At 45.5% G+C, this 14,410-nt stretch overlaps 1 protein-coding gene across 1 annotated transcript in view; it reads left to right on the plus strand.

The window, feature by feature from the left end:
- RAP1GAP2 (RAP1 GTPase activating protein 2) overlaps positions 1–14,142 on the plus strand; it is a 230,209-nt gene extending 216,067 nt beyond the window's left edge. The window contains exons 18-24 of the mRNA XM_006863247.1: positions 2,065–2,202; positions 6,299–6,417; positions 7,499–7,612; positions 7,846–7,963; positions 8,488–8,614; positions 13,145–13,221; positions 14,103–14,142. Coding sequence (XP_006863309.1) covers positions 2,065–2,202; positions 6,299–6,417; positions 7,499–7,612; positions 7,846–7,963; positions 8,488–8,614; positions 13,145–13,221; positions 14,103–14,111 — 702 coding nt within the window. The 3' untranslated portion in view covers positions 14,112–14,142. The remainder of the gene's footprint in view (positions 1–2,064; positions 2,203–6,298; positions 6,418–7,498; positions 7,613–7,845; positions 7,964–8,487; positions 8,615–13,144; positions 13,222–14,102) is intronic.
- Positions 14,143–14,410: the final 268 nt, after the last annotated feature.

Genomic DNA, 14,410 nt, shown 5'->3' on the forward strand with positions numbered 1-14,410 from the left:
AGTAGGTACACGTGAGCAAAGGTCCAGTACCCTCACGTGAGTCCTTCTGACCTCACCTGACTCACTTAACAAGAAGTCTTCATGGCTGCCTGTGGCCATCAGAATCCAGGTTCTTCCTGTCTGTCTCCTCTACTTTTCTCAGTTGTTCTGTTTTACCCCAAAGGTTTGCTCCCCCATGGTCCAAGACCGCAGTTTTAGGTGTCCTATGCAGACATGCCCCTCACAGAATCTTTGAGAAGATGGTACCCCAAAGCCCCTACCAGACATCTCATGTTTCTGTGGACTGATTATGACTTACTTCTTGTCCCAAGGCGGAGGAGCCTCTGGACAACTAATGAATGCAGAGAGAATACCTCCACAGGCTCTGCCTGGTCCTCTGAGCATTGCCCCAATTTTAGGAACTTGGCTTTTCCTCAGTTGGCTCATGTACTCGAAGGCAGGGGCCATGCCTCACATCCTCTCTCTGCAATCCCCCAGTTCCTGGCACAGTGCTAGGCACATGGAAAGCTTGAAAAAGGGCTTCTGATTATAGTAAGAATAATAAAAAATCCATTCACCCAATTCACAATAAGAAGTGTTCTTTTTTAAAAAAATCCTAAGCGGTTGTCATTGAATTAATTCAGCCTCATGGCAACCCCATGCATGTGAGAACAGAGTTGTACTTTGTAGGGTTTCCATTGGTTGACATTTTGGAAGTAGATCACGAGGCCTTTCTGGGTGGATCTTTCAGTTAGCTTTGTATGCCTTCTCCCATGGTGTAGATATCCTCCATCCCACTTCACAGATAGGGCTCAGAGTAGTTACATCACCTAACCAGGGCCACTCAGCTAAGGAGAGGTGGTGTTTGACACGAAAGCTTGTGTGCCTTGCATATCTGAGTCCCATTGCTGCTCGGTCATGTGTTGAGGGACTTGATGACTGATCAAATGAGATATTGCTCGGCTTTGAACAGTCTCTGAAGAGCGCCTCCTCTTCCTCAAATTCTCTCTTCATCGACGAAGGCCCCCAGAGCCAGAGAGAGCATTGTCCATGGGTAGCTGGAATCATTGAGATCTTCACTTGGGTCTCCTGGGTCAAGCTGGGCTCTGCTTCACTATGACCTCTGCTCAGAGCAGTGCAGTCCTGTAGAGCATCTGAGGGGACAACGTCTCCTCCCAGGCCCATTCCCCCATTATTCTTCCTGTCCTCACCTGCCCTGTGATCAACCTCTGACCACACCTGTTGTCCCTTGTCTTCTCTCAACATTCCACACCCTTTTCCACTGTGGCCCTTGCTCTTTGGTGGCCCGATGTAGACACAAAATCTTCAAGTGGCCCAAGAAGCTTCACACCCCCAAGGCCACATGCTGCTGCATAGTCTGAGTGTACATGTTGTCTCTCAGCACCTGCCACTTAGGTCACCTGCCAGCCCAAGAGCTGACTCTCCAAGTAACTTAAATTCACTGAGATTATGAGCTCCTCCCACCATTTTGCCCGGGAAAAACATAATACTTAGGGATGCCAGCAGAAGGGATAATCCAGTGACCAAACAAAAGGAATTTTAGTCTGATGGAAAAAAAAAAAAAGTCAACTTGGAGCCAAAGACTTGGTTCCTGGTTCTTCTGGCTGTGTCTGATCCTTACCAGCATACCGTGGTGGGCTGTATTATTGCTCCCATTTTACAGATAAGAATGTGAGAGAGGCTGGAAAGTAGACCAGGTTCACATCAGTGCAGTGAGTTCTCCAAGTCTCCTGACATTTTTGTTACCTGTAAAATGGGATAACAACCTTTTCCCACCTCACAGGGGAGATGGGGCTCTGACCCCCAAGACCCATTTGGCCGGTGCCTCTATCTGCAGAGAGGTTTCCACGCTGGAGCCTGGGACAGAATATGTGGGTGTTCTTTGTAAATTGCAGTGACTACTGGGGGCCTTCGGGTTCTCTACGTGTGTGTGTGTGTGTGTGTGTGTGTGTGCGCGCTCATTGCTGAGGTCTGAGTCTACAGACCCCATGAAGGGGGCACAATCATGGGGATGGTGCTTCCTCTCAGCCTCTGCTACCCTGGCCCACCTTACTGTCCCCACAGAGAGCTATCCGGGTACGCAGTCACTCCATGGAGACCATGGTGGGCAGCCAGAAGAAACAGCACAGTGGGGGCATCCCCGGCAGCCTCAGTGGGGGCATCTCCCACAACAGCGTGGAGGTCACCAAGACCACCTTCTCGGTAAGTGCCAGCAGGCTTTGGGTGACATGTGGAAGCTGGGAGAAAGGGTGCATGAAACCCAGGTTTAGATTAGATGATACGAAACGAGTAAACTGGGCAAAAGAGAGAAATTGAGGCTGCCCAGGGGGGCGGGAGAGCCCAGTCCCTCTACTCTGTTAGTGGTCTTTTAGGGCCGTCCCACACAAAAAACCCTCCTGTGGTCATGTTCTCTGAGCTTCCTGGACAGTTGCCCTCCTTTTTGGGGGCTAACTTTGTAAAATGGCCCTGGGGTGTATTTCTCTGTCCAAAGGCTTAGACCTCTGACTATGTGATGGGTGTACTTCCTTTGTGATAATTAATGGTCAAAGTTGTTGTTAGGTGTCGTCAAGTTGGTTCCAACTCATAGCAGCCCTGTGACAACAGAACCAAACACCACCCGGTCCTACGCCATCCTCACAATTGTTACGTTTCAGCCCCTTGTTGCTGCCACTGGGTCAGTCCATCTTTGTTGGGATTCCTTCTCTTTTTTGTTGACCCTCCACTTTAACCAAGCATGATGTCCTTCTTCAGAGACTGGTTCCTCCTGATGACATGTCCAAAAAACAAGAGATGAAGTCTTGCTTCCTCGCTTCTAGGGAACGTTCTGGCTGTACTTCTTCCAACACAGATACGTTTCTTCTGGCAGTCCATGATACTTTTAATATTCTTCACCAACATCGCAACTTAAATGCATCGATTCTTCTCCCGTCTTCCTTATTCGTTTTCTAACTTTAACATGCAGATGAGGTTATTGAAAATACCATGACTTGGGTCAGGCACACCTTAGTCATCAAACTGACATCTTTGCTCTTCAACACTTTAAAGAGGTCTTGTGCAGCAGATTTGCCTGATGCAATATGTCATTTGATTTCTTGACGGCTGCTTTCATGAGCATTAATAGTGGATACAAGCAAAAGAAGTCTTGATAACTTCAATATTTTCTCCATTTATCACTCCATGACTCCATGGAGTCAAGGTGAGACAATTTTTGTTTTCTTTACATTGAGTTGCAATCCATACTGAAGGCACCTGTTTGATCTTCATCAGTAAGTCTTTTAAGTCCTTTTCTCTTCCAGGAAGCAAGATTGTGTCATCTGCAAACAGAATGTTGTCAGTAAATCTTCAATCCTGATGCCTTGTTCTTCATGTAATCCATTACTCAGATTGTTTGTTCAGCATATACCTTTTGGATTTTAAACCATTCAGGATTCCTTTGTTCTGTTAGAATGACTACCTCTTAGCCTCTGTATAGTTTCCTCATGAACACAATCAAGTGTTCTGGAATACCCATTCTTAGCAATGTTATCCATAGCTTGTTATAATTCATATAGGAAAGTATAGTTAATAAAGCACAAGGAAGCATCTCTCTGGTGTTCTCTGCTTTCAGCTAAGTCTCATCTGATGTAAACTGATATTCCTCATTCTACATCCTTTTCTGAATTCATTTGAATTTTTGGCAGCTCCCTGTTGATGTACTATTACAACTTTTTTTTTTTGAGTTATCTTAGCAAAATTTCGCTTGTATTAATATTAATGATATTATTAGATGATTTCCATGTTTTGTTGGGTCACCTTTCTTTGTAATGTGCACCAGTATGGATCTTTTCCAGTTGGTTGACCTGGTAGATGTCTTCCAAATTTTTTGGGATAGACAACAGAGTGTTTCTAGTGCTGCATCAGTTTGCTGAAACATTTCAATTTACATTTAATCAATTCATGGAGCCTTATATTATGGCAATGCCTTCAGTCCAGCTTGGCCTTCTTCTTTCAGTACCATTGGTTCTGATCACGTGCTTCCTCTAGAAAGGATTGAACATCAATCATTTCTTTTTGGTACAGTGCCTCTGTATCCCTTCCATTTTCATTTGATTCTTCTTGTATTATTCAATGTTTTGACCACAGTATCGTAACCTGAGGCTTGAATTTTTCTTCAATTCCTTCAGCTTGATCAATGCTGAGTGTGTTCTTCCCTTTTGGTTTTCTAACTTCAGGTCTTTGCATATTTCATTATAATATTTTATTTTGTCTTCTTAAGCTGACCTTTAAATTTTTCAATTCAGCTCTTTTACTTTATCATTTCTTAAAGTCATGTTAACTTCTCTTTGCTCTTTCTTGTCTATTTAATGACCTTAGCTTTTTTTCATGTATGATGTTCTTGATGTCATCCCACAACTTTTCTGGTCTTCTATCATTAGTGTCTAATGCATCAGATCTGTTCTTGAGATAGTCTGTAAATTCAGGTGGGAGCTATTCAAGGTCATATTTTGGCTCTCATGGACTTGTTTTAGTTTTCTTCAGCTTCAGTCTGAACTTGCACATGAGCAATTGATGTTCTGTTCCACAGTGGGCTCCTGACTTTGTTTTGGCTGATTATATTGAGCTCTTCTGTGGTCTTTTCCCACAGATTTTTGTCTGTTCCATCTGGTGAGGTCCATTTATATAGTCACCTTTTATGTTGTTGGAAAACGATATTTGCAACAAATAACTCATTGGTCTCAAAAAATTCTATCATGTGATCTCGTTTCTATTTCCAAGGCCATATTTTGCAACTACAGATTCGTTCTCTTTGCTTTCAGCTTTTGCATTCCAATCACCAGTAATTATCAATACATCTTGATTTCATGTTTGATCAATTTCAAACTGAAGAAGGTAATAGAATTCTCCAATTTCATTATCACTTGTTTTAGGGGTTGATTTGTAAATTTTACTATCAGTGGTATTAACTAGTCTTCCTTGTACAAGTTTGGATATTACCCTGTCAAAAACAGCAATGTACTTCAAGATAGGTCTTAAAATACTATTTTTGACGATGAATATGATGCCATTCCTGTTCAACTTTTCATTTCCAGTATAGTAAGCTACATGATTGATTAAAAATGTCCAATATCAGTCCATGTTAGCTCACTAAGGCCTAAGATATTGATCTTTATAGGTTCCATTTCATTTTTGACAGCATCAATTTTCCTAGATTTTTTTTGTATGTTTCAATTATGAATGGATGTTTGCAGCTTTGTCTTGTCATGTTGAGTTGTAGCCCATAAGCCCACCAGGTCCCTAAGTCTTTGCCCCATCCATGCCATTAAGACCAGCTCTACTTTGAGGAGACAGCTCTTCCCCAGTTGTATTTTTACTGCCTCCTAGTCTGCGGGGCTCCTCTTTGTACACTCTATCCAACAATGTTATGCTGCTGTTCATAAGATTTTCAGTGACTAACCCTTCAAAAGTGGTCCACATCTCCTTCTTCCTATTCTGTCTTATGCTGGAACCTGTCCACCTGGGTGACCCTGCTGGTATTTAAAATACTGGTGGCATAGCTTCCAGCATCACAGCAACACACAAGCCACTGGCAGAAGAGTGGTAGAATGGTAAGAGTAGCCGTCACTTAATTTCCTTTTTGTGGATAAGGAGGCTGAGACTCAGAGAATGTTGCCACTTGCCAAGGTTACGCAGATTCAAGGTTGCCAAGATTCCTGTCTTCCTAAAACCCCTTCCTGGCTGTCTTCCTTCTACCTGTCCCTGCATGTGTACCTGGACTTCCTTCTCTCATTCTGTCTTGCTATTGGTGACACTTAGCCCGGATCCTTCATCTGACAGTAATAAGTCCAGAGTCTGTCAGGAGGCTTAGGTTCTTACTCTCTGCCTGCCAGTGATTTGCTACTTGACCTTGGCCAGATATCTTCCCTCTCCAGTCCTCCCTCAGCTTCTTCATTGATAAAATGACAGCTTGAACCAGGTCACTTCTTTCAGGAGCTCTTTGTGGTTCTCAGCTATGGCCCTGAGACTTCTTGTCACCCTCAATCTGTGGCACTTTCCTTGTGGTGGACCTGGCTCTGTGTTCCTGGCCTTTAGTGGATTTTTTCTTTCTGTGGTCACCTGGATTAGCTCAAGAAAACAGGCTGCAAATGTTTAAGGACTTGGGTATACTCAGCTGCTGTTATAAAAATTCCACCCTTTCTGCCATCGTGTTTCCTCCAACCTGGGGATGCTAGAGCCAGTTGAAGGGTCCAAGAGAGCCATTTGTAGACCAGGGAGGGGAAGAATGGGGTGTGAGCATTCATTTTGCTGGTTTCATCTGCAGCCTCCGGTGGCAGCAGCGACCGTGAAGAACCAGTCACGAAGTCCCATCAAGCGGCGGTCGGGGCTCTTTCCCCGTCTGCACACTGGGTCTGAAGGCCAGGGGGACGTCCGGACGCGATGGTAACTGTTGAGGCCCACCACTCCTGTCTAACTGTGGGGTCTGGCAGCTCTCTACCACAGCAGCCGCCAGTTGCCCACCCTTGGGGATGACTTGGCTCAGCTTTGGTACATGTCACTCCTCTATATTGTTCAGACACTGGACACTGAGGAGGGCAGTCCTCACAGGACTCTCCAAAGTCATTCCTACAGCATTCTCTCCCAGACTGGACACATTGCTTAGATTCTTCTTCATTCTTTGCTTTCTTCAGTGCACCTCAGATATCCTCTTTTGTGTCAGTCTCTGTTGATTCATTCTGCCAGAGTTAATCAAGCCTTCCTTAGGGCTTCTAGAATGTTCTATTTAAATTATTATTTGTTTTAGCAACTGTCATTTACATTATACTTTTGTAATTAAACTACAGAAGAAAGAAACACCCAGACTCTAGGCTAAGACCAACCCTTTGTGCTTCCTTTCTCAGCACTCAGGGCGTCCTCACCACTCTTCTCCAGGGGGCTCTCTCTTTTTTTTGACCATTGGAAACACACAACACACAATTATTATTATTACTATTAATTTAATTTTTTAATTGAATACAAGTATAAGTAATAAAACAATAGCCAATTCAACCACTTTTATATGGCATTGATTACATACTTCATGTTGTGTAACTCCCCTTTTCCAAATTATTCCAGTGCTATCAGCATGAGCTCTCCGCTTCCCCCGCAGGGAGCTGATTGTAGCCCCCATGAATGGTGCCCCTGAGGAGGAATCAATGTATGCTGGATTATTCCCCAGTCATGGGGGTACCTTTCACAGACCCCCTGTTTTTCAACCAGAGCCTTCTCTTGATGTATAGCTCTGTCAGGCAGAATGACCCTACTGGGTGAGGGAGTAGACCTAGGTTGGGGGCATCAGTCTTTGCTTTGAGGGCTCTCTATTCTGACAACTCCCGTTGTCTCTGAGGGGTTGCTTGAGCAGGAATGGAGGTCCTTGTCACACATAGAATGCCAAGAACTGGCCAGGCTCTACCTTAGGCCTAGGAGTGGGGTGGATCTGGGGGTACCTCTATGACCTCACTCCTCTTTGTTCCCATTAATTTAGTGATAGTGCATCCAGCACTCCTAAGACTCCAGATGGCGGACACTCTTCTCAGGAAATCAAGTCTGAGACCTCATCTAACCCCAGCTCACCAGAAATCTGCCCCAACAAAGAGAAGTAAGAGACTGTGGGTGACAGAAGAGTTGGCTTTAGCTCTTTGAAACCCTGGATATGTTCACGGCCTCCAAATAGGCTGAGGGGAGCCCTTCGTACCCTAGGAACTCCCTAGAACACAAATACCAATAGACAGAAGCTTGGTGGGCAAGCTCAGATCTCCCCCGGGCCTACACTGGGGGTCCTGGAGATCCTCGTGTGTGAACAGGCCTTGCCTTGCTTCCTGTTTCCTGCAGACCCTTCATAAAGTTGAAGGAGAACGGCAGAGCCAACATCTCTCGCTCGTCCTCCAGCACAAGCAGCTTCAGCAGCACCGCCGGGGAGGGCGAGGTCATGGAAGAGTGTGACAGCGGGGTAGGTGTGGTCCCGTCCACCTTGGGGCCCAGCTTGGCAGACCCTGTGAACATGAGCAGACCCTACTGTGGCAGAGCCCCATTAGACAAGCAACAAGTGACGTCGTCAGCCATTGCCACCTTCGGGGGGCAGTGGTGGCCGACGAGGACCCCCCAGAGGGTTGAAAGCAGTGGCATGAAAGAGCAGATCAGAGTGGGGAGTGGGAGGGAGGCAGGGGCTGCCCTGGGCTTGATAGAGAGTGTCTCAGGCCTGCCTAGCACCCTGCCACCCTGTGAGACTGGGAGGGCCCTGGGTGATGAAAAAGGTTCATGCTCAACCAGTAATGTAAAGGTTGGTGATTTGGACCTGTCCAGCAGTCTGTATAGATTGCAGCCAATAAAACCCTATGAAGCAGTTCTCCCTCTGTAACACACGGGTCGCCATGAGTGAGAATTGGCTCAGTGGTAGCAGGTTTTGTGACTTGAAGGGACTGCAGGAAGTCTGCTGTGTTGGGGCTGCCCTACTCACCCGGCCTCTCTCCCCAGAGCAGCCAGCCATCCACAACCTCACCCTTCAAGCAGGAGGTGTTTGTCTACAGCCCGTCCCCGAGCAGCGAGAGTCCCAGCCTGGGGGCAGCAGCCACCCCCATCATCATGAGCCGGAGTCCCACGGGTCAGTGCCTCTGGTGATGTACAGGAGGTGTCTGGGTGGCCAGGGGCTGTCCACTGTCCAATGGGGGACACACAGAACCGGTCAGTTTCTACTCCTCCTATGTGGCGGTAGGCCCTTCAGCTTTGCCAGCTCAGTTTATCTGTCTGTTGGCTGTTAAGAGGCCTGTGTTCTTAGCCTCTCCTTACGAGTGAGGAAACTGAGGCTCAGAGAGGTAACACCATTTGCCTGAGATCTCAGAGTCATTGTGTGATTTGAAAGTGAAGGCTCTTTTTACTGGCCTCCCCTGCCCTTATTCCAGGGCCCCTTTGTCCTAGCAGTTATTCCTTATTGTAAGGAGGGAAGAGTGTTGCAGACACAAGGAACAGTACATGTAGAAACATGGAGGGAGTAGAGAGAGCTGTGCTCTGGGAACCACAAGTGGCTGAGTTCAAGGAGAGGAGAGGTGTGAGAGGGGATAGATGAGGTCAGAGGGACCAGCAGGGACCACCCCAGAAAGACTGGTGAGGATTTGGGTGTTCTGCCAGCAGTGGAAAGAGCTAAGTCTTTGAAAGTTCTTAAGTCAAAGAGCGCCATCTGGCGTTGAGAAGGAGTATTTTGATGGCTCTGGCTGCAGTGTAGACAGAATGAGGGTGATGCTGGAGAGGAAGGGAGTGGAGAAGAGGAATGGTGGGAGGGGGATCAGGGAGGCATTTACACTGAGGTGGTGCAGGTGAAGGGCCTTGGATGTGAGTGGTAGCATGGGAAATGGGGAGAAAAAAGTGTAGTCAAAGCTGTCTAGAAGGTAAAATCTACCAGGTTCAGTTGTGGCTAGTAGGTTTGGGCAGAAGAAGAGGGAGACGGTGAAGAGTTTGACCTTAGCCATAGGTATTGCAGGGGCCTGCGTATGTCCAGAAATAGAAGCCTTGGGCTCCCACCTCAAGGATAGCAGCACAGGTAGGGGGCAAAGGCAGCACCCTGGAGCCCACCTGCCTGTTCCAAATTCTGGCTCCACTCCTTACAAGCGCTGTGACACTGGGCAAGTTTCTTAGTCTCTTCTGAACCTCAGTTCCACTAAACATAAATGGGAGTGCTGGCGGTGGTGGTTATGTGCCGTGGAGTCGGTCCTGACTCATAGTGACCCTGCATGGGGTTTCCGAGGCTGTAAATCTATACGGGAGTAGAAAGCCTCATCTTTCTCCTGAGGAACCACTGGTAGTTTTGAACTGCTGACCTTGAGGTTAAGAGTCTGATTCATAACCACTACGCTACCAGAGCTGCTAAAAATGGGGGAGAAGATAGGAAATAGTAGTTTCTATCCCACATGGTTGGTTTTATGAGGATTATATCACTTTATCACTTATGCTTGTGTTTGCTAAATAACAGGAATCAAATAATAGTGTAAAACCAACGTAGGGCAGTCTTGCTTCTCAGAGGGTTTTGGCCGTGTCTGATGACATCTTACTTGTCATGATTGTAGTGGGAGAAATGCTAATAGCACCTGGTGGGCAGAAGCCAGAGATGTTGCTAAACCTCCTACAATAAACAGGGCAGCCGTCACAACACAAATGCCAACAGGCTGAGGATGAGAAACCCTGGACGTATACGTGCTAGAAACACACACAGAACCAATGGGCCAACAGGGTGCTTTAAACCAAAATGCTTCTGGGCTTCTCACAGTGTGTTAGCAAAGGAAAGATACAATGTCAGGGGCTACAGGGCAGAAGGTAACAAAAAAACAAAACCTTGCTTTGCATTCATGCAGCTTTGCATTCATGTCTCTATGCTTTCTAGTGGAGGGAGCTGTGCATTCCCTTCCTCTTGGCCAATCTCCTGTGGGCAGGCAATATTGAACTGGCTTCTCATTGTGGCTGCAGCATTGACAAGCTCACCTCTTTGAGCCTCAGTTTCCTTGTCTGTAAAATGGAGTAATAATACAAGCTCACTGATAATTCTTTTTTAATGAGGCTTAATTAAATATCGAACGAGTGAATGAAATAATCTGTTAAATGTATGACTAAATAAGGTTTTGAGTGAAGAGAAGTTTCTAGATTGTCTGCTCTGTGCTGAAGGCCACACAGGGCAGAAGTGGGTCTGGAATAGACCCAGTGAGTCCTGTCTCCAGTGCTAATGGTACCATGCTCAGGCCACTGACCCCTTAGTATTTAAGCCTGCTAGGTACCCGCCCATGAGGGGAGAATCTGAGGAGAAACTGCTGTAGGCTGTTTAGCTGAGTCTGGGGAGAGACAGGGCTGAGGGGAGGGAGGTGGCCTAGGAGGGAATGTCTTCAGAGGTAGGCACTCCCAGTGCTGGGTGGGACCCCTGATTTGAAACACCAGGAACCAAGTTAGCAGCCTCCAGAGGAACTAAGCCCAGCTATAGCTTCCTTTAACCAGAGGAAAATGAGAAAGCCTGGCCCCGGCCAGGGCGAGCTGGGGAAGGTTTAACAGTTGGTTCTTCTTCTACACACACATCCTATGTGTATGTTCATCTTAAATCTTACCGATAGAAAGGATTTGAAGCACACAATTTACAAATAATGATACAATATACAACATTCTTTACTGAAAATTCCATACAGCTAATCAATTCTCACAAAATGCCTTATTATTAGTTTTTACTTAACTTTCGCATCTGTAAAGAACCCTGGTGTTGCTATAGATAAACACTGAGCGGCTGATTGTTAGTTCCAGCCCACCAGTCGCTCCGTGGAAGAAAGATGAGGTTATCTACTCCCATAAATATTTACAGCCTCAGAAATCCTATATAGGGTCACTGTGAGTTAGAATCGACTTGCATCTGTAGCCAATATAAGGTGGCAAATGGCAAACTAGTGTAGTGCCAGTATGAATGTTGATGGGTATTTTTGTTAATGTTATGAGCCAGGTGGCAGTGAAACTGAATGAAGAGAACTTTATATGGTTGTGAAGGGCGTGAGCAACTTATTTCTTGCATCAGATAATACAGTGGACCCTGTGGGAGCTGGAACTCAGTGGGACTACCTTGTTGCAAAAGCTTTCTGCCTTTGGCAGATTACAGCTTTGCTACCGCTCTTTATTAGTGGAGAATATTTGAGTTTTCCTCATCTGACAGGTTTCCATCTAATACAGTTTCTAGCTTTCACAGATTTTACTGTGAAAATACTGAAAGACTATTTACTGAGTTTTTTCCTGCTTCACAATATAATGACTATGTTGGTGTTGGTGTTAAGTACCATCTAGTTGGTTCCAACTTACAACGACCCTATATAGGGTTTTTGAAGAGCAGTTGGTGGGTTTGAGCCGCCGACAGTTGCATTTCAAACTGACCTTGTAGTCCAGTGCTTATCCTGCAGTGCCACACCAGGATGCTGTTATGACTCTTGGTGTTGTTGTTAAGTGTTGTTGAGTCAGTTCTGACTCACAGTGACCCTGTATAGGGTTTCCGAAGAGCAGCTGGTGGGTTTGAACTGCTGACCTTTTGGTTCACAGTCCAGTGCTGACCCTACAGCATCACACCAGGAGCCCATAATGACTATGTTGTTGTTGTTGTTATGTGCCGTGGAGTCGGTTCCGACTCATAGCAACCCTGTACAGGGTTTCTGAGGCTGTAAATCTTTACGGGAGCAAAAAGCCTCATCTTTCTCCTACGGAACATCTGGTAGTTTCAAACTGCTGACCTTGTGGCTCACAGCCCAATTCGTAACCACTATGCTACCAGAGCTCCTATAGATACACATAATTTTAAGTTTAACCTGCATTATTAACAATTTGTCCATCACTGTAAGTCTAAACACCGGAACAGCAAATCAAGTGCTGATTCCCTGGTTTCTGTGGTGTAAATACTTCCACCATGGTTGATTTAAGCTACCAAGGTGACATCGCTGAGTGAAGCATACTGGGGGATTGCATCGTCACCATTTAGATATAATAAACATAAACAACCTAAAGAGCTGGCTGTTGTTATTGTTGTTAGGTGCCATTGAGTTGGTGCCAACTCCTAGGGACCTTATATACAACAGAAGGAAACGCTGCCCAGTCCTGCGCCAACCTCACAATCATTGCTAAGCTTGCTATTCATCTCACTGGGGGTCTTCCTCTTTTTCACTGACGTTCCATTCTATCAAGCGTGATGTCTTTAGATGTTAGTAAAAAGAGCTTAATGCTAGTAAAATAATTTGGAAGTGATCGATTTGAGTATATTTGTTTCAGTATAATTTACTAAACCTGTCAGCTTATAAATTTAATTTTCAAAAATGGCAATACTTAATAACCAGCTTGGAACACTTTGGAAACCATAGCAGTTATCTCTAATGAGTCACCCTGAGTCAACTCCAGCAGGCCAAAAAACCAGGAAACTTGTATTATTGCCCATTTTACAGATGAGGAAATTGTCCTGGCAGCGTAGAGGCCACCTAACCTTTCTCCTCCAGAAAGCTCAGTGTGCATGTCTAGTGGAGAAGAGGTTCCCCTTCCTTCTTACCTCCCCCAACACACACACACACACACACACACACACAGCCAATGACCTCTACAGCTCCACCCCTTTTTCATGGACTTTTGTCTTTTTTCTTAGATGCCAAAAGCAGAAACTCCCCGAGGTCAAACCTGAAATTCCGCTTTGATAAACTCAGCCATGCCAGCTCCAGTGCGGTAAGAACATGAGGGAGGGAGAAAATGGGGAGCAGCCTTCATAACCCACATTCCAACTGCCCTCAGAAGCCAGTCTTCTTCCTTGGAGGCTGGATGCCAAAGAGACTCAGACATCACACCAGGTGGGGGCCGGAGCATGAGGGAGAGCTCTGGTCAGCGCTGGGGCAATGCTGTCTGTGCCTGCGTGGTGTATTAGCCTGGCGCTTGCCTGCCATCGCTGTCACTGAGACAGGCTCCGATGTGAGTGGTGAACTGTTGCTGCTGGCTGTATAGCATCAGACACAACAGGCAGAAATAACTGTCAGATAAAAACAACAGACAGAAATAACTGTCAGATAAAAACAACAGACAGAAATAACTCAGATAAAAACAACAGACAGAAATAACTGTCAGATAAAAACAATAGACAGAAATAACTGTCAGATAAAAACACAAAGCAGTTTTGGTGGAGCTGGTTTGAAGTCCGACTCAAAGCGACTTCACGGGTATCTGAATAGAACTGTGCTCCTCAGAGTTTTCAATGGTTGGTTTTTTCAGAAGTAGATTGCCAGCCCTTTCTTCCAAGTTACTTCTGAGTGGATCTGAATCTCCAGCTGTTATGTACTCAACTGTTTGGGACTCTAGATAACAAACAGTAAAACGTAGTAAAATCATTTGGAAGCCATGAGTTTCAAGTATATTTACCTTTGTTTCAGTATAATTGATTTAACTGTGAGTTAATTTAATTTCTTATTTTAATGACTGTGTTTAACAATCAGCTGATGCCATATCTCTCCCTGAGCTCACTGGTGAGCTGAGATCTGAGAGTTGCACACAGGATCTCTTGGCGTTGGGCTTATGTTGTTGACTATTAAAACTCTTGTTTGTTTGTATTGAAACAGGGTCACTAATGTGAAAGAGGAGTCCTTGGACTGTTCAAGGTGGGTTGAGTGTCTGACCCGCTGGACCCGTGAGGGGAGGTGTGTCCCTTTAAGATCAGTGTATTAAAGGCTACATGGCCTTGAGACTGGACAGAGCCACATCAACAGCTGGCAGAGTAGATTATAGTAAAACTTCATAAAATCATAAAATAAATTCATTTTAATTTAAACAATTATTAATGGGGTAATAATCTCTGAAGTCTCCAGGGGGATGGGCCCAGGTCTGGATATCCTTGGGGGCAGATGGGAAGGGTTGCCTCATGGGATTG

The sequence above is a fragment of the Chrysochloris asiatica genome, unplaced genomic scaffold (genome assembly GCF_000296735.1).
Source record: "Chrysochloris asiatica unplaced genomic scaffold, ChrAsi1.0 scaffold00054, whole genome shotgun sequence".
Lineage (NCBI taxonomy): Eukaryota > Metazoa > Chordata > Mammalia > Afrosoricida > Chrysochloridae > Chrysochloris > Chrysochloris asiatica.